At 47.8% G+C, this 19980-nt stretch overlaps 5 protein-coding genes and 1 non-coding gene across 6 annotated transcripts; 5 read left to right on the forward strand and 1 right to left on the reverse strand.

Annotated features, from left to right (window-relative positions):
* Positions 1–739: 739 nt before the first annotated feature.
* Positions 740–1657, forward strand: YALI1_F29424g (uncharacterized protein; the record flags this gene model as incomplete). Its single annotated transcript, XM_505741.3, has 1 exon — positions 740–1657. The coding sequence occupies one exon, from the start codon at positions 740–742 to the stop codon at positions 1655–1657; it is 918 nt and encodes a 305-aa protein (XP_505741.2).
* A 4984-nt stretch (positions 1658–6641) lies between these two features.
* On the forward strand, positions 6642–7529 carry YALI1_F29483g (uncharacterized protein; the record flags this gene model as incomplete). Its single annotated transcript, XM_505742.3, has 1 exon — positions 6642–7529. The coding sequence occupies one exon, from the start codon at positions 6642–6644 to the stop codon at positions 7527–7529; it is 888 nt and encodes a 295-aa protein (XP_505742.1).
* A 2954-nt stretch (positions 7530–10483) lies between these two features.
* YALI1_F29522r lies at positions 10484–10579 on the forward strand. The gene has a single exon. It is a non-coding gene; the product is annotated as a tRNA-Ser (tRNA).
* Positions 10580–12338: 1759 nt separating this feature from the next.
* YALI1_F29540g (uncharacterized protein) lies at positions 12339–16530 on the forward strand (the record flags this gene model as incomplete). The annotated part of the gene is made up of 2 exons (XM_505743.3): positions 12339–12533; positions 13291–16530. 2 exons carry the CDS (start codon positions 12339–12341, stop codon positions 16528–16530), a joined length of 3435 nt encoding a protein of 1144 aa, XP_505743.3.
* Positions 16531–16696: 166 nt separating this feature from the next.
* Positions 16697–17947, reverse strand: YALI1_F29596g (uncharacterized protein; the record flags this gene model as incomplete). The annotated part of the gene is made up of 1 exon (XM_505744.2): positions 16697–17947. The coding sequence occupies one exon, from the start codon at positions 17945–17947 to the stop codon at positions 16697–16699; it is 1251 nt and encodes a 416-aa protein (XP_505744.1).
* Positions 17948–18671: 724 nt separating this feature from the next.
* Positions 18672–19427, forward strand: YALI1_F29604g (uncharacterized protein; the record flags this gene model as incomplete). Its single annotated transcript, XM_505745.3, has 2 exons — positions 18672–18696; positions 18832–19427. 2 exons carry the CDS (start codon positions 18672–18674, stop codon positions 19425–19427), a joined length of 621 nt encoding a protein of 206 aa, XP_505745.2.
* Positions 19428–19980: the final 553 nt, after the last annotated feature.

The following is a 19980-nucleotide window of genomic DNA, read 5'->3' on the forward strand; positions in this document are numbered from 1 at the left end:
TATTGCTCATGATCAACTACTGTAGCTACAGTGTGGACCCCTGTCACCCTTCCGCCAGGCACTGACAAAGAACCCAACAAACCTTCAACTAAAGAAGAGTCTTGGTAAGTAAGTTTCAGGGGGTGTGAAACACAGATTTGTTACAAACGGTAGCTCTGGAGCCCTTCAGGGGGGTGTAGGACACCTTAACCCGTACCGACAGACTGTAAGTGGTCTACAACTCTCTCTTTACGGCCGTTTATCATTACAGCATGTACTTAATAAGATTCTATCGTATGTTGTACGCTCGTCGGCATGCCCCTCATGATCTAATGCACCCCACACTGCCATGTCTCGAATGGTGCAATCTGCCGAAGCCATATTATTGTGCGGGGATAGCAGTGTGCGTTTGGACGAAGGCTTCTACCTACTGCAGTAGGTAACGGTGTCACGCGGTCAACACTCTTGTTGGTGTTCCTTGCAGAGGGGTCAAGACAGAATCCTGGATCTAAAATAAGGAGGGGATATCCAGTTGCCAAGATATGGGTATTGTCTTGCCGTTACATGTTTCAGGGGCAGCAGTGTGACGTCAACAGCTATATGGTTGTTTGTTCTGTGTGTGTGTATTACCCCACTGGAGCGAACTATGGATTAAATTGAGCATCTGAATAAGACACACCGTGGAATCGAACTTACTGTCACTCCACACATCTGTCCTCATGCCAGGTCATCAGATAAGAACACGATTGGCTTGGGATGCATGTCGGCAGCAATGTTCGTGCCTCGGTTTGGAATCGTGAAGAACGTCGCACTCAGAAACATCGTCATCACCACACGAATAGGCAAGACGTTCCACTCATCCACCATGTCCGAGTACCCCTACATTTCTGAGCCGCAGACACCTGAGCTGCCCTCCTACCACTCCAAAATCCAGGGCATTGCCAACAAGTTCCGAGAAGCCGGATGGACTGCCTGTGACGCAGCTGACGCTCTTGTCAAGCACGGCGACGAGTCTGGAGGATACCTTCCCGGTCTAATTCAGCAGTCTTTCAACTCCAAGACTCCTGTGACCGTTGGTCCTGCTTATACCGTCGAGTACGCCCCTCTGGATGACCCTCGACCCGCTGTTAAGGCTGGATACATTGACGATGCCCCCAAGGGCGCTGTCATAGTCATTACCACTTCTCCTTCTGTCCAATTGACTGCTGCTCCCTTCACTCGAATCTCTAACGCACTTTATGGAGGTCTGATGAGCACTCGAGCCAATTACCTCAAGTGTGCTGGAACTGTGGTCTTTGGAAAGATTCGGGACAAGAAGGAACATGTCGATCTCGATTACCCCGTGCACTCTTATGGTCTGGGAACCACTGCCCCCGGTTCTGCTGTCAAGGTTGTTGCTGTGGGCGAGCCCGTGGAGATCCAAGTTGCTGGTCAGGCTGGAAAAGATGATAAGGCTGAGACCCGACGAATTGCCGCCGGCGATCTTGTTATTGCTGACGAGAACGGCGTCGTTGTGATTCCCGAAGCTGACGCCCAGAAGGTGTCTCTCTACATTCCTGCTCGAGTCAAGGCCGACACTCTTGTTGCCAGCGACATCAAGGAGGGAGTCCGTGCCCAAGAGGCCCAGAAGGAGCGACGACGACTCATGTACACCCCTCTGAACGATGAGGATGAGTGATATGAGGATGTTGAGGTCGAGAAGGGCTTCTAGACTTCCTGGCCTCAGCAATGACTTATGACTATAGATGATATAGAGAAGATTATGACGGTAATTGTGGGGCGTGTATGTACCGTATGTGTCTGGAGACACCCAGAAATGGAAAACGTCGACTACGACTACGACTACCAGTACTACAATTGTAGTATGGTGCATTAACTACGCTTCCATTGCATCCACTCCCGCTGTGTGTCTAAGACAGATACAGTTGTCTTAGAATGTCAAATCGAGCTTACAGTGCGCGGGTACAGTACAGTAAGTGAGTGATACATGAGCGTGCGTAGATGAATTTCGTGACTGATCGGACTGTGTAAGTCCAGCTGGGTGACTCGTATTTCTTGCCAATGACAGTTTTTTGACACTTGCTATGCCTTGTCAATTTAGCATGTGTAGCCAAAAGTCAGGCATGTTGGCATAAACGGTGATTTACAAGTACAAGTACAATGAGTTATATCGACACCAGTAAACCATAGACAGCAAGATACAAGTACAAGTACGATGTATTCGCTCTTCATTTCACACTCTCGTCGTCTGATCTGCTATCATATACTGTCAATATCAACTAGCGTCAAGAATGGAGCTAGTCTAAAACGGACATAACACTACAATCCAAGCCAGATACGTATTTGTGCACAATACAGGATATGCCCACCCGCCATATCTATCTACCCCTAAACTCCTGTGTTCCCTCCTGTGCGTGTGTATCATATGGCAATTGAGTCTTCGCCTCGTTGACGGAAGGGGTGCACCTTGTGCTTGATGCATATACCTGACAACCCCTAGCGTGCTATCTATCTAGAGTATGAGGAGGAGGTAATTGCTCCGTACGCACCCCTACGTAGCGCTGTCACGCCTCATGTTGCACGGAATCTCCACATGATCGTCGTCCCTGCCTGAACCAGATTTTGTTCGATCTACACTCAGATCTACATGGCAGCCCCTACTGTGCCTTTCTGCTGCAAGGGACAACCGAAATTGCAGGGGTGCCAAAGGGATGAAAGGGAGCAGACAAGCAGAGAAGACAAGAGACTGGGTCTTGTCTCAGTACAAGTACGCGAACCAGCGTAGACCAAAGGGTTTCAAGAGCGTACTTGAGGAAACGTGCAAAGATCGCCACAGAAGGTAGGGTGGGCATACGTTGAGCCGTGGGCGTGTGAAATCTGGTCATGAGCACCAAATCGTTGCGCGAACGCTATCATTACTGGTGTAGAACCAACATGTCACGTGTTTTGATCTCGTGTAGCATCTTACTACAAGTATCGTAATTGCTTGTAATTAGCTATCGCCATGGAGATGTATAACTGCATGGCGTCTCGACTCGAAACACGTGACAAGAATGAAGTAAAGTTGCCTTCAAACAGGGACGCATTCACGTGATGCGAAGTGCAGAGGGCTGTATATGAAATCTCACGTGATTACTGTTCCGAAGAGTATCGCGGTTCTGCCTCTCTGGTTAGACAAATTCCACAAGTACCCCTTGTAGAGACGAAGTAGATGTGAGGCACATTGACGACAGAGCCGTGAACACGGTTGGGCATGAGGAAACACGTTCTCGCACCGTGCGATGGAAACGGTCTTTCACGTGACCTACGCGTCCCAAAGCAAACCAGAGAACGGTCCAAAACGCTGTTGCAGTAGTTTGTGTTTCGCGTTTTCTCATGCGGCGCGTCGTTGACATGCATCATGCATGTAGGATGTAATGGGGGACATTCTTTGCGTTGCATATATTAGATATATCAGATTCCAAATGTTGAGCTTAACGCGAATAGAGTGTTCATAGGAGATTCTGGAGAATTGGAAATATAAGGACATAGCGGATATAGACAGAGATGTTGAGAGAAGGAAGTCAAAGATAATCGGCAGTAAACACGACTGTATTGATGTTGATCAGTGACAATAGGTGCGTATATTTGCAGTCCAGACGTGGAGAAAAACGTAAAGAAGTCGTGTGAAAGTTCTCTTTTGATGCCCTCCACAGGCCATTGTAACACAGGTCAAAGTAGCGAGCGACGGGACAGTTGAGAAATCTAATTAACACACTTGTAATATCCGTTCTTGGGTCCAAGGTGGAGGGTCGAATATTATATTATATTGGAGACACAGGTGCCATGGCCGCATGCTGTCAGACAATGCATGATGTCCGAAAACAGCTTCGTCGGTGCACTACTTGTACTTATATTCAATATTAAATCCCAGACGGATTCAGGCACTGGGGAACACTGGCATGTGCCCTCTCCTATTATCTCTATGATTGGATGCGTGTGCATGCCCAACGGTCTAGTTGCGAGCTTGGATGTCTTTCAGGGGTTAGTGTGACGGCGTAACCGTTCTAAACCAAGTGAGACAGTGGATTCAGCTACGCGAAATGAGAAATGGTTGCACGAAGACGCGAGACGCGACTGATCAACGTGCGAGGGCGATGAACAGATATTTAGAGCTCTCTCTTCTCCCCAGATGGTTTCGAGTCGCGTTTTGAAACTTGCAGAATTCAGGTGAGTTTTGGTTGGAATGAATGAGACATTGGGCGTGAAGTATGGAAGCCATTGGGAACGCGTATACTGGGTGATTGGGCGCCGAATTTTCGTATATATATCAATTGAACCATACAGAATCGACTTATCGCGAAATCAGTCACTTAGCACGATTTTCTCGCCCTATTACAGACTGTCACCAAGAATACGATGTTCCAAAAATAGGCAAAAAAACTAACTTGCACATAAATCTGCAAGGTTTATTTCGCGAAATGCGGAAACGAAAAAAAAAACAGTGAGATCCGGAGGCTTGAGATATGGAGACGGTCTGAAAAATAGACCAAGCAAAAGGTACGAAGAGTGCGACAATGTTAGTGTATTAGGTATACTCCGGAGTGCGTATTTTGCCTGTTTTTGGAGCCGTATCGGCCGAATATCAGACTCTGGGTTTATTGCCCTTACAATCTCAAACAGCTCATTACGTCAAGCGCATGTGCAGTTTCAGATTCGAAATAAGCTTTGGGGTCGTGAGCAATGTGACCAGTCGAGATCTGGGCAAAGAGGAGGGAGTAGTGGTTCAATTTGAATTATTGTCGCTTCATTGGATAGAGAAAAAATAAATACATAGGTCTGTATGTTGATAATGGGTCTTAAAAATTACGCCTGTTTTTGCGCATTTTCACGTCTTGGGCTGAACTCGTATGGGTGGCTGTATTTGACTCGCATTTTTTGGGAAGAGGCAAAAACGCTCTTAAAATAAGCTCTGGTGCTCAAAAAGGTAGTGCTTCAGCCAGTGGATGTGGCAAGATCCAGAAGGTGAGGGATAATCAGACGACAGCATTGGAGATGGAACACCATGAATACGAGAATCAACAGACGGTGATAGGAATGGCCTAACACCACACAAAACCCCCTTAAACCCAGCTCACGCTAACCTCCACTTGCTAGTCCATGGCTGCCATAAAATTTGACCATGGCCCTGCCTACCTCACCATGCAGATCTCCAACCCTGTCGAACTCTGATGTCTCACGTTGGGCGGGCAACTGGGCTCAAAGGGGATCTTGGTAGAGGGAGTGACGGAGGCTGACGGTCTGGATTTGGGTTAAACGGGGCGGGCCACGACCGGGTTTGGGCCCAGGGAGGGCGCTCAGCACGTAGTTGGACTTGCTTTTTTATTTTACATGCCTGTGAAGATAGCATCTCGTGTGATCAGCCCGTCATTAAGCGGGGGCGCGTGTGCAGCCTAAGTAGTTTTCAACTAGTGCCACCATAGACGGTGGGACTCGAAACAAAGACAAGCCACGGAGATGGTGACCAGCATTTACTGGTAGACTCTTGGGCGAGAGGGTCAATTAGCGCCAGTAGAGCATCCGCAATAGCCCCTAGACAGAGGCTGGTTCAGCGGGAATCGAGTCGCATGGCCGTCATCCTCACGTCACGCCCATACGAGTCCATTACAACATCTACACAAGCCTTATACCCCTGTGTCAATGTGGTCACATCACATCTGGAACAAGCAGGGGCGGACCAACAGAGTTCGTAGGGAAATTAGTTGCCCAAACGGCTGGTGATCGTCACAGAGAAACAAGACAACAAGAGCGGAGATCTCTGTAGGGGTTCAAGAGAATGTGTTACGAGCGGCCCCGACCAGCGATGACCCCAGCTACGAGGGCGGTGATGTGCAGACGGCCAGCGTACCACCTCCAGCGTCTGTACAATCTTCCGCCCCCTACAGGGTGAAACGGTCTCCTCACTCCACCACAACGGATCCAACGCTACACGCAAGAGTCCACTGTAAGCACCTGTGCAGAGACCCAAGAGTATCCGTAATGCTATTCACTGGGGCTGTTCCAGGTATGACTGTATGACTTTGTGCTGCGGTCGAGTCTCCAAAAGGAGCGTCCTTACGGAGCCATAACCTCTTGCTGCATCTACAGAATAATACGGGCGGCCGTGTGTGTGTATTTTTTTGGGTCCCTTGCGTGCACCAGCCTCGCAAAGTCGCTTCTCACGTCCCGTCACACTACCCATACCAACCCACCCCTTGATGGATTAGCATTCCAGCGACGCCGAAAATCTGCAAAGTTCAAGACCCCCTGCTGACTCCTGGGTTCCCAAATCGGACCGCTGGCCCCTTTGAACTCTGTTTTCTGGTGCGGTCCAACTTAAGGTTGGCGAGCTTGTGCACTATGTGGACTCAAGGTTTCGCGATGCGTCTTTGTGCCCCAGCCTCATAATTAATATGGTCAGCTCTTATATAAGGCTGGTGGCCGCTAGACCATCAAACAGCATCATCATCAGCGACACGTTCCTTTATAGGTCTGCAGGCACGACTCTAAAAACACTCTCACCACACGCAAACAGTCATTTACTAGCTCATACAACAGACACTCCACCCGCACAATCCATCCCCCCCCACAACCCTCTCAACTTCACCCACTAGACACCTTTCCACGCAAAACCACAAATCAAAATGTCCGACAAGCAAGCCCTCGAAATCTTCTGCCAGCAGCGGGTCTCCCGATCCATGATCCACTACCTCGTGTCTACCACCCAGACCGTCATCAAGTGCGACTCTTCCATGCCCTCTCCCCCTCCCTCTCCCGCCGACTCTCAGGGCTCCTCTGCATCCTCCAACTTGCCCACTCTCTACGAGTTCATCTCTCATCTGGTTACCTCTTCCAACGTCCAGACCCCCACTCTCATGACCTCTCTGGTCTACTTGGCCCGACTGCGGTCTTCTCTGCCTCCTCTGGCCAAGGGCATGCCTTGCACCCCCCACCGAATCTTCCTGGCCTCTCTCATCATGGCCGCGAAGAACCTCAACGATTCGTCCCCCAAGAACAAGCACTGGGCCAAGTACACCATGGACCTCTTCTCTCTGCACGAGGTGAACCTCATGGAGAAGCAGCTTCTGTTCCTGCTCGACTGGGACCTGCGAGTCCGACCTCAGGACCTCTACACCCACTTTGCCGTCTTCCTTTCGCCTATCAAGGCCGAGCTCCGAGAGCGATACGCCGTCGAGCACTCTGCTCCTTCCCGACGAGCCGTCCCCCAGCAATCTCATCACTCTCACCAGGTCTACAAGAGCTCATCGATGGCCACCGCAGGTGTTCCCCACCTCACCCACTCTGTCTCCCCTCCCGAGACCCCCCGACCTCACACTCGAGCCCCCTCTCTCACCATGTCCGAGTCCTCTTCCACTTCGTCCATCTCTTCCATTGGCTCCGCATCGTCTACCGCATCCTACTCTCGTTCTCGACCCCATTACACTCTGCCCCAGCAGCACTACGTCAAGCAGGAGTACAAGCACGAGCACTACAACGTGCCTCAGCAGCAGTACTACGAGGTTAGAGCATAGGTCGACACTCTTTGCTGACGACGACAAAATGGTGATACTCCAAACATTGACATTGACATTGACATTGACAGATTTGCATTCAACACACCCTTCGAAAATATCATCCCTACTAACACTACTGCTGGGCGGTAGTCGACTTTCATTTAGATTCTTGCATTAATACAGGTGTGTTCCAAACATTAGTATCGTACTCTTTTCACAGTAGCTCGTCCTTTTTAGTATTGTTTTTGTTATGATCTTAGTCTTGCAATGACGTCAATGTAACTTCTTGGCGGCCACTATATTTTTTGTCTACTGGGCTGGGCCATATTACATTTGACTAATATCTTGGGACTCGTACATCTTCCCACTCAATCTCTTTTTTGCAGTGGACCCTGAGATCTGCGCGGTCTGTATAGCGAGAGTGCACTTGTTCTGGATAATAATAATTTTTTTTTTGTTTTTTTGTGTGGTGTTTGTGACGTCAGATTTCTTTATGAATATGGTACAATGGAGGGATGTGTTTGATGTTGTACTGTTCTGGATAGTGGATCCGAGCGGTGCAAGATCTGATGCTGTACACTTGAAGTTACAGGTTGTGTTCTGAGGGTAAGACCATTAAAAGAGAACTACGAGAAGTAGGATTAGTAGAAGACGAGTGTCTATCCGACAGATAACTCGGTTCCTTTTTGAAACCGGAACTTATCGTATATCTCATCACCTACCTATATTTGCTTCTTCTGAATGTTGTGATGGAAACTGCGGTGAGAATATCTGGTGCAGTGAGATTCGCAGGTTGTGGTAATATCGAGTGCAGAACAATCAAAATAATGGACACGATTGGCACAAAACCCAACTGAAACACTTGTTTGCATATGTGCATCAATGAAACCGTTATTCCCGCGCCCCCGCTACAGTAGTCATCGAGGTAAGAAAAGTCATGTACTGGTACGACGTACATACTGTAGCTTCGTGGATAGGGGGGGCTTCTGTAACTTGACGCAAAACGTAAAGACAAGGTGTGGATATGGAGGTATATATTGTTGAAAAGTGCTCAGATTTTGCTGGAGAGAAATTAAATCTATTGAGGTATATCTTTTTTATTTAATTGGCAAGTTAGATGTCTTATTTTATCACTGTATCACTCTCACTACAGTTGCTTGTACTTCGCCATAATCCCACCCTCCGTTAGAGTTGAAGTACCCCTGATTTTATGTATAGACATGAGCGAGCACTAAAAGGACTGTAGATGAAAAAAATAATCTGCACAGATAGACGCCGAAATAATAGTTGGTTTATTCTGGGTGTGCCTTGCAACATGTACATACGTAGCAGTAAACAAACCGATAAACATGGATACTGGTACGAGACCGTACATGAAGGCGGTCCTTGTAACCATGAACGCAGGAACGGACTAAACATACCCCTACCTTCTGCAAGCTGTGTTGGTATGTTTACGTAATGAGCGATACGCATGAGATACCATGGTGCTTGATAAACCAGCTGCGAGGGACGTCTTTCAACTCACTATCCCCCCATCACTTTCAAGAAGGGCTATTGATATACACTTCTATAGCTCTAGGGTAAAAATCATCTATGTTACTCCTTACCAATGCACTGAACCGAGACTATTTTAGATCCATTTGAAACAAACATTGGATCGAGTCACTCCAAGATACCCGTGGCACACATTCGTATTGTTATTTGTCCGTTGCAATAATATCTTTTTAAAACACAAGGCACATTCTCACAGCTTGCAGGGGTCGTTAGACAGTCTGGGACACTCTAACTACAGGTAGGAGTACCCTGGGCGGAAATTAACACCCTACAAGTAGCTGAAATTTAAAAACTGAGTAAGATGACACTAATGGCGGTCGGAGTCATCGTCGACTTAGCAGATACGCCTGTCTTAGGATCATGGGTAGACGGGGTGTGTGCGGTTCGAATGCATTACAAAGGCTACTTGTAGTGTATGTACCCGCGTCCTGACACTAACACGAGAGACAGTTAGAGCAGAGGGTCATGCTGCAGTTTGTTTTAGTCTTGTTTCTGTCGACTCATAGCTGGGGGTCCAGTTGAGTTTTAGTTCTCAATATCCATATACTATAAGTGAAAGGTCCACTCAATTAAACCGAAAAGTAATGACGGTGCTTCAATTGATCCCAGTTCAGATGTACTGTAGAAGACAAGGTGAGTAAGACGGCCATATATTTCTTCCATTACTATATAGCTATAGTGCAAGTTTTCCTAAAAGGGACGTTTTGTTGGGAATAATATGAACAGATATAGTTGTATTATGACTTAGTTCGAGCTACTCGGACCCCATGGCATCGCCCTAGACTAAATAAAGAAAATGCGGGGTTGTCGTCTATGCAAAGCTAGGAAGTAACTGTGGCACACAGAATCCAAGAATTTATGAAAGTATGTCTCTTTAATGCCAAATTATACCGTATATGCCCATTATCCGCCCAGATTAACACCTCTTTCGTATTGGGAACATGTAGATTCATGACATAGTACGAAACTTGGAAGGCGTGATATTTTGAGGATGGTGTGGACAATATGATAATATGATAATTAAAGCAAATAAGAAGATATATGGGACTCTAGTAAATCCATTATTTGATTTTTTATACCGCCAAACACTCGGAGTCACCGTTCATTCTAATGATCCATTACAGCTATATACCTACTTCTATTAATCCGGATTGCTGATGTTCAATATATCATACACATGACAATCGTTGCGATGAGTGTTTTGGTGAGCGTGTCAGTGGCTGCCAATGTCGTTGTCGCTTCATCATGCTCTTGTCCCGGTCACTTTTTTTTATTCTGATGATTCGGGGGGGGTTTAATTTCTAATGAGGGTTTTTTATTTTTTATTCTAATAATTGGGGGTTTTTTTTTTTGGGGGGGGGTTATTGGTATGTTTTTCCGGGTTAAGTAGGTTCATCACTTTTTAGACTTTTAAGTGAGTCCCGGTGGCCGAGTGGTTAAGGCGTTGCCCTGCTAATTGATTAGTTGTTAGGCAGTGGGTTTTGCCCGCGCAGGTTCGAATCCTGTCCGTGACGATATTTTTTATATGTCGAATTTCTAAATCACCTGCTGAATCACCTGATCTTGAATGCATGTGTTTGTCAATATACCCCCAATCTTTTCTTTTTTACTTGTACTTGCACATTGTATCTCCATATGATCTAACACTGCTACTTCTGATACGGCCGTGTTTTGAGCTTGTTTCGCGCTTGTTTTGATGGCCACTTCTGTAACGTGAGATGACGATCATGCGTTGCTGGGACGACTAACAGCACTTTATATCAAGCGGCCAATCAACGTATGCAACCCCTGCAAGAAGCGCGAATACGAGCTGTTACCATATATTCGGGAGTGTAATAAGACCAATAACCAATAACGGTATCGAACTGGCCAGTTTCAGTACTCGTAGTAGACACCCAGTCACTCCTCCTGTGCACCTTTCTATCTCCTAGTTGCATACCATTCGGCCCCATCGGAACTGGTGACGGAGAATCACCACCCTTCAGGGTCTTTTTCTTGTCATCCAGGGTGCAGCAGGTTGCCAGAGACACGGCGATTACCTTTAGGATTCGGTGTCTTTATTTGGTGCGCCAAAATTAGAGATCCGAGGTACGTTACCGTAGATCCACGATGGAGGTTGCAGAAGAAGAAACGACAGGTATTTATATATTTATATAACGCCACAGAACCTGTCATGCCACTGCTATTGCCCTAGAATGTAGGGCCATTCAGCTACCGGTAATGTAGTGGATAAGCCGACGACTTGGACTCACCACCCCTGTCCTTGCTCTGAGTTACTTGTAGAGTTAACGTATCCTACAAGTAGCCCAGATGTGACGTGGTTGCAACAACCTCATGTTGTGTATGTTTTTCAGCGTGAATAGGTGCAGGAGAGTGATCTTGTGGTAGATCTAAACAATCCCATCTAAAAGTAGTTGATACATGTGTCACTCAGGATCTAAAACTCCATGTTTACCCCTATATATTCGTTACATCTTCATTATAGCTGGAACACAATTATTAGTACTTATATATTAGTCTTATCGAAAACTTGCATACAGTAGGAGTAGCACTTCCCCACATTTGGCCACCTGCTCGAACTGATGCTTGGACATGAGTGCTGTGGCATGCACATCTTGCGTGGTTAAAACGGTGTTTCGAACACGGTAGAACCAACCCGCGAGCCATTATCTCGCACCGTTTGTACAGGCCCCTCGTTTCTCCCTAAATCTACCACATTATTTTCATTTATGCAGCCCCTGGCGCCCCTGAGCTAGTTCCATGTGATAATACTGCGAGCAAAAGACAGCTGTTTGGAATGTATAGCGCTGCGGAAAATCCGGGTAGATGGCTGCCAGCAAGACTGCAGCTCCATATTTACCTATTTGGCGGAATTAGCGCCGTTTTGGGACTCCTGGCAGCCAGTACATCGATGACAGATCGCTGACACCATGCACATAATGCACCAAAACCTTGGGCCTCAAACTGAGACCAGATGTGGTTGATGCTTGACTGGTTGCTCGAAGTTTGTTAGAAAATCGAGAGTGTAGAAAAGAGTGGCTGACTAACACCATGGCATGAGGGACGGCTGACGCGTGGCGCTCATAGCATTATAAAACTCTCCTCTGCCCACCATTGTCCACTAGTGCCTTACGTGGGGAATGTCTGCACCTAACGGTTGATACACAAACAGTCAGACTAGCCCAGCAGCTTGTTATCCTGGTGGGAGCGCTTGGCTTTATACTTACAGTAGCCGACTCAGATGCACGTCTGGCATAAACTCAACCACGTCTCATGAAGCGTGCACCGGAAGAGATGCAGAACAACGCAAAAGGGCCTTCTTCAAACATGGCCGCAGGAGTAGGACCCAGCTCGTCCTCCACTCGATCGCTCAAGAGCCAGCGCAGCAGAGACAGCAAGAATTCCGACAAGGAACCCGGCTTTTTTCGACGTCTGTTCACACACAGTCCCAAGATGTCTTTCAGGAGGGTGAGTAAAAAAAGCTGGATGGAACAGTTGCGGTTTTTTTTGGACGCGTACCAGTCTTGATGACGGTGCCATATCACGATATTCGAAAGTGCTAGACTAGTCGTTAGTTGTGACAGGTTCTTTTTTCCGATTGGCCAGAGAATAGGGGGTACACTCACTTACATGGCGTGATGATGGGACACACGGTGTTGCGCGTGGTCGGATGACCCGAATGGTATGGTGCTATGGTGAGAGGAATGAAGTGGCACTTTCATTACGACATGATAAGGTCGCACAACAAATGTCATGTGATGTTGGTATGGTTATGCCAGAGGATGATGATGATCTGTGTTATGATGAGCTCAGAAATCACCACTTGTCGGCCAGGAAAAGCAGTTAAGGAGAAGGTGAGGTGGTGGACCGCACGTGTGTGACAGGCGCTATTCTGTATCACTTTCATGCCGTACTTCGATTGTCTCAGTGGTCGGTATTTCTGTTGTCCTTGGCACATCATTATCGTGAAATTGTGATTTTTCACTTCTGTTCAGATCAGCCCATTCCTCCAAATCTTGTGTCCACTACACTTGCCTATTTATTCGAGTTTCGACTTGAAAGCAATATTTCGTGGATAGTCTGACATGAGTGTCATCACAATGCCACCTCAAAAAACCACTTTCCATGTTCCACCAGAACCTCGGAGCGTCCTCCGAGAAATACCGTTACAACAGGCTGAGGGTGAAACCACCCAAGCTCTAGCACCCCACATTTACTAACCCAGGATGACCCCGCCCTGTCCATGGCTATGACCGCGGTGGTAGATCACCCCATCTCGGACGACGATAGTGACGACTACGAGTTCGACAACCACACAATCAATAAGAGCAGCAGCAAAGAACCCACCCCCGAGCCCGCATCTTCCATTGCTCCCATGGTATTCCATCCTCCTCCAGGACCCACTCCCCCTCGAGACTTCACATCGTCACTACGCGACAAGCGTACCAGCAAGTTTTCCATGGCCTCCAATGCCTCGTATCATTCTGCTCGCGACGACGACTCGATTACCTCGAGTCAACTTGTCACGCCAAAGCACGACGTTTCTATTGACGCCTACGACCATAGCCACTACATCAACGGCACTCCGACTCGAACAGGAACGATTCGACGAGACAACAAAAGCGGAGATGTGTCTGTTCCAGGTACACCAGTTCTAAGCGGTGACAGTGTTTCGCAGCGACTATTTACCGGAGGCACACCCAGAGAAACGACTCCAGGCAGCGGCGGAACAGTTACAAAAAAGAGCAACTCAAACACATCCATGGGTCCCCCCTCAGCGCCCCAGCAGGCTCACCAGAAGCACGACAATCAACAATCAGATACCACAGCATTCCCCCCTCGACCCATTCCCAACTCGTTTTCGTCGTCGTCCTCCCTGTCGTCACATTCTTCGTCCTATTCAGACGGAGGCGACGCAATGGCAGCCATGAATGCAGCAGTTGCTGCTGCGATCAAGGACGACGGAGCCGGTCCAGTTGCAGATGGTTCTGATGGCACAGCCAGAGAAAGCATGCGTGATTTTGGCGGTGGTCACTCTCGAGACATTTCTGAACAGTTTGGCTCGTTCAAGATCTCCACATCTACAGACGAACCCATTGCTGAAGAGAATGTCGGCCCTTACGAGAAGAATGTTAGTCCTCATGAAAAGAGTCTGCCTCCCATTCCACCACCGCAACAGCAGCAAGGATCTGTATCTAGTCTGGTTGTTAACTCTACTGCAGCAGAATCAGCAGCCACACAACAGCGCCAGGAACCACACGTGCATAGATCTGTTGATGCCCAGAGAGCAGCTGTGGAGGCTATGCAGAGGTCCAGTGGTGGCGACATTTCGCAGACGGACAGCACAGCTCCATCTATTTCTGCATCCAGTCTTGCCCGATCGGGAAGTGCATCCACCAATGCTACCTCTCTAGGAGCTCACGGAGTCTTTGGAATCCCCACCATCGACGATGCGCAGTTTGAGTCTTCCAAGCCCAGTCTAGTGGATAGTCTCAAGGCCGCTGGGGCTGTTCCCGAGATTAGAACTAACAACTCGTCGCGAGATACATTTGATAGCATGGCCTCTTCCAATAGCATGGCCTCTTCCAGCGCTGCATCTACAGACATTTCCGATCTGGCAGAGAAGTTTTTTAACGAGACATATACCCAGGTTTCACGAGATGAGTACGCCGCATGGCTCGGAGATGATGCCCAATTCAACAAAAATGTCTGCCAGGCGTACATGACGTTATTTGCATGGCAGGGAGTGTCGATTCTGGCGTCTCTCCGTCTTCTCTGTACCAAGCTATATATGAAGGGTGAGTCCCAGGTTCTCAGCAGAATCATGGAGCGGTTCAGTGTTGCATGGGTGCAAGCCAATCCCACAAACGGCTTCATTTCTGTTTCTCCCGTCTACACTACCGCCTACGCTCTGATTCTGCTGAACACAGACCTGTATGCTGCTGACCACAGTCTCACTAAGCCCATCACCAAGGCTCAGTTTGTCAAGAACACCACCGAGACTATTGTCATGGCCACTGAGCAGAAGAATCTCATAGCGGTGCTGCCCAACGTTGAGTCCAGAGAAAGTTCAGAGATGCGTGATAGCACAGACACTCTTCTGTTGGTATCCAAGCCGTTTGAGTCTTTCAACCCCACCCAGTGGCTTACAACTCTTCAGGCTATTCTTCGGGTGTTCTACAACTCCATTAGCAAGAGTCCTCTGCAGATTCGGGCCGTTGATAGAGTGGCTAAAATCACGCCCATATCGCCTATCGATACGCTGGCACACACGAACGCACAGTCTCGAAGCAGTAGTGTCTCTTCGAGCTTGTTTTCCAAGTTTCGACTGAACAAGAACAAGAATGCAGCAGATTACAACATGAGCAGAATCGACAACAGTCTACCTGTTCCTTCCGATCCCTTTGGACGACGAAACTCCATCCAATCCAATTTCTCTATTGAAACAGGCATGTCTTCTGGCTCGTTCACTATGCCTCGTCAGGCTGTTGGCTTTGCAGGTATCCTCTGGAACTCTATGGCTCGAGAAGAGACCAGTTCTATGTTTTCTCGAGAGGAGGACGATGACGATGACGATTTCATGCATGACATTTCGCGTTTAGAGAATGCTCTTCAGGCCGAAGATGAGCTTCAACTGTATGGAGCTCCGTGGGCCAAGGAGGGCCTTTTACTGTACAGACCCTATGTGGACCCCCACTCTGGAAAACGAAGTCGAAAGACGAAGTGGAAAAGTCTGTTTGTTGTAGTCCAGAAGGGCCAGCTCAAGCTGTTTGACTTGTCAGCCAAGAAGTCGACTTTGGGCGGCGGTGGATTTGGAGGAGGCACCGTTGGAGGTGGAAACTGGATGGAGAGTGCTCTGCAGGTGGATGCCTGGAGTTTGTGTCACACCATCGCGCAAGAGCTGCCCAACCCCAAGCGTTCGAAGTCTTACCAGGCTCTGTGGTCGCTGACTCTCCCCCAGTATGGTCTTCTGGTCTTCCAGGCAGGTACTTCTGAGATTGCCAAGGAGTTTGTTTACACTTGCAACTACTGGAGTGCCCGACTGTCCAAGGAGCCCATGAACGAAGCCGTTTCCAACATGGAATACGGATGGTCGTTTTTGGAGGGTACTACGGGATGTGCCAATGGAGATCATCTTCAGATCAAGGAGTGGAAGCCTCGTGGACATTCGCTGGTGGTCAGTGACTTTGATGAGAAGCGCCAACTTACAAACATTAAGGATTATTTGGCTGCAGTTGAGACTCAGCTGAGCCACCACAACGGTTTGTTACCCCGAATGCTCAGTAGTTATACGCAAGGCTCACAGAACTACTCCCGTGCGCATGCCAACTGGGAGCGAAAGAGTCAGTACCTACTGCAGCAGACTGTAAGATTCCGAGTTTACGTGGATGCTCTAGAAGCCGGTATTGAGGATAGAAAGGGCCCTGGTCGACGAAAATACGACGTGATCGAAGAGGAGGAGTAAGAACATTGAAGTCCGAGACGGATGCCTAACAAAAGAGCTGTGTTGACCGCAGCTAAACCCGAACATCTTAATATACGTTTGAATACTGCCCTCAGCTACTTGTAAGTTGAATCATTGATTATAATACTTTATATAATACCTTAAGCTCAGGGTGCGAGAACGGTTATCATCGAGAGTTTGATGGTTCTGGCTTCTTGTCTCTCATGTGGGCTTCAATCATGGTTTCGATTTCAGTCCTACCAAGAACCTTGGCCCAACCTACAGGCGTGCTCTTGTATAGACCATCCTGGATCGTGGTGTCTGCTCCACTTTTCAGCAGGAACTGAACAAAGTCTTCGTCTCCGCGTTCAACAGCGACATGGAGAGCTGTTTTACCCTCGTCCACTACTTTGTTGACAAGATCCACCTCTGTGATTGCTCGTGAGATGCCCCCTAAGTCCCAGAGGTCCACAATCGAATGAGGAGCGTCGTTTCGAACCAACCATCTAGCTGTCTCCTCATTTTCAAAGTGCAGAGCAAGCTCCACTAATGACATTCCATTGGCAAGGGGAAACTGTAGACTCTGAGAATACTTGTCCAGTCCCTGAACGTCTCCTTGACACACCAACCAGATGATTCGTTGCTGTTCTGGTGTGTTTTTCTGGTACTTCTCACGATGAAGCCACCAAGTGGATCCATTAGATGCATGTTTGAAGCCGATCCGCTCATACATGACAGTTCCTGTGCCATTGAGAGTCACATTGTTGGCGCCTCTATCATTCCTAGCGTATTTGCAGGCCATCTTGACCAGCTCAGTGGCTATACCTCTGTTGGTGTATTCAGGATTCACGCCAACATTGTACATCCCCGGTGATGTACCGAAGAAGATGTCAGTATGGCCGACAATCTTCTCTTCAACCTCAGCAACAAACTTGACCACCGTTCCATCCTTCCACATCCCCCTCACGTAGATACTGTTGTCATCCAAACTTGAAAAGGGAACCTCCGCGGGAATAACGAGATTCTCATCCGGCTCGACACGTCGTATAACCACTCCGTCCATCTCCTTCTGATCTAAATCAGCATCTTTCAGCTCAAGACCCATCCATTGAGGTTCCCAGCCCAACTGAAACCCTCTCGAAAGAAGTTGCGAGGAGATTTCGTGAGTATCCGAGTTACTTCTTCTCCAGACTCCAATGGTCTTGGGCATTGGATTGCTGGTATCAGTATAGGTATCAATCATCTTGTCCAGATCAACATCCGTCTGCTTATCAGCCAGAAGCACCACCATGGCATGCTGGCTTGGCCCACAATCGGTGTACATGAGGTCTGGGAAGGAGTAAACCTGTCCCAGAGCCAAGGCATTGGCCTCAAACAGCTCCTTGTGGTTCAGGAGCGATATTTGGGGTATTTTAGACTCAAAATCGTTGTGGCCCATGATTGTTGAGGCGGTGGTGACTGCGACAAGGTTTGCTTATCATAGAAACAAACAAGCTGAGACTCAATGGAGTGGGTTACGAACAACAAAGTGACATCATGGTGAGTATCGTACCTCTCTGTCTATACTACAAGTAGTATCGTACTCATACAGGGGTAAAAAGATTGCGTGAGAAAGGTTAAGTGGGCCCACAATATGAGGAGATTTATTCGTAAATGTAGAGTATGTATTGTAATACATGTAGAGGAATATATGGAATGAACAGACTCTTATCTGCAAAAAGATTGACATCAATTGAGTATATCTTTTCTCTAGATCAGCGATGATTACCATGTATTGTGTATTATATTCGATTTTTTTAATTTTTTTTTTAATCACTCTCAAACTCCTCTTTTTGGCTAACCAGAACACCAACTAATTTAAGCTCTTACTGGGACAATTACACAACGCCACCTGTAAGCAGACTCAGTGAGAGTATCCCTCAAACCACTGTGCAAGTCATCGATAACAATATTAACAACCAATGGAACTCCGTAAATTGCCCACAATAAACTATCCACAGTCTCACACACTCAAGTTACTCCCCAAATACCTCTTCCACGTTTGCCACCCAAGCTTACTCAGCAGTGAACCTTGCCAGCACTAACCATCGCACCCACACGGACCACTTCGTACAGGACAGATTACATCACCATAATCCTAACACCCTCACAATTGATTGACCATGTCCAATCCTCAAGAAATTAATGGTGAGTACAATGCGAGACGGGAGTGATCACGTGAGACGACACCCACTTTCCTACACACGATTCAGCAACCCCGATTCAACCCACGATTCAGCTTACAACATCATCTGGCATCAACCACATCTGATTCTAACACAGGCGGCTCTTGTGTCGCAATGGTCGGAAAAGACTGCGTCGCCATCGCATGCGATCTCCGAATGGGCTCCCAGGGTCTCGGAGTGTCCAATGACTTCGAGAAGGTCTTTAACTACGGCGACAACGTCTACCTTGGCCTGACTGGTCTTGCCGCCGACGTGCAGACCCTTCATGAGGTCTTTCGAGAGAAAACCAACCTGTACAAAATGGCTGAGGAGCGACAAATCGAGCCCGAAACATTCGCCAACCTCGTGAGTTCCACACTCTACGAGAAGCGATTCGGCCCCTACTTTGTTGGCCCCATCGTGGCCGGCATCAACTCCAAAACTGAGAAGCCATTCATCTGTGGATTCGACCTCATTGGATGCATTGACTTTGCCAAGGACTTCATTGTGTCAGGAACTGCCTCGGACATGCTCTACGGTATGTGCGAGTCTCTGTGGCAACCGGATCTGGAGCCGGAAGACCTGTTCAACACGTGTTCTCAGGCCCTCATGTGTGCCATGGACCGAGATCCTCTGGGAGGATGGGGAGCTATTGTTTGGATTATTACAAAGGACAAGGTGGTGAAGAAGTTGTTGAAGACTCGGCAGGATTAAGCATCATGAGCAAGCGAGTCATGTTGGGCTAATTGTGGCATGGGTCTGTGAAAGCCGGTGCAACAAAGTGCGGCCTTACGCTCTTCAGCACCAGCATGTAATGATTATTTAATAGAATTTTTCTCTCTACTCTGGCGTAGGCAGTCGTGGTGGATGAACCAAGTCATGTGATCGGCTCGTATCTCAAGATCTGGAGAGTTAAAGGCAGGGACTAAAGCAGATGAGTGTCTCAACTTATTCGACACGAGAGGGGTTTACTGATTACATGCTCTTTCAATACTGTAGCTTCATCAAAAGGGATGTGGGCAGATATGCTGTCTTGTATGTCATTGTACTTGTACTTGTACTTCTTATCTGGGTAGCCTCTCACTGGATTTGATATTGTACAGTTACTGTAGCTCTCGTAGGTCAACTCGTACGGTGCCATAAAATCATTAACAAGCACTATTCGTAACGTTTGGGATTCTATCATAGTCGAGGTTCAAGTGCAGTCCGTCTACTTCTTGTGGAATGGCTGCTTGGAGAACAGCCGCGCTGTTTTGGACAGAGTCCA

Source organism: Yarrowia lipolytica, chromosome 1F, assembly GCF_001761485.1.
Source record: "Yarrowia lipolytica chromosome 1F, complete sequence".
NCBI lineage: Eukaryota > Fungi > Ascomycota > Dipodascomycetes > Dipodascales > Yarrowia > Yarrowia lipolytica.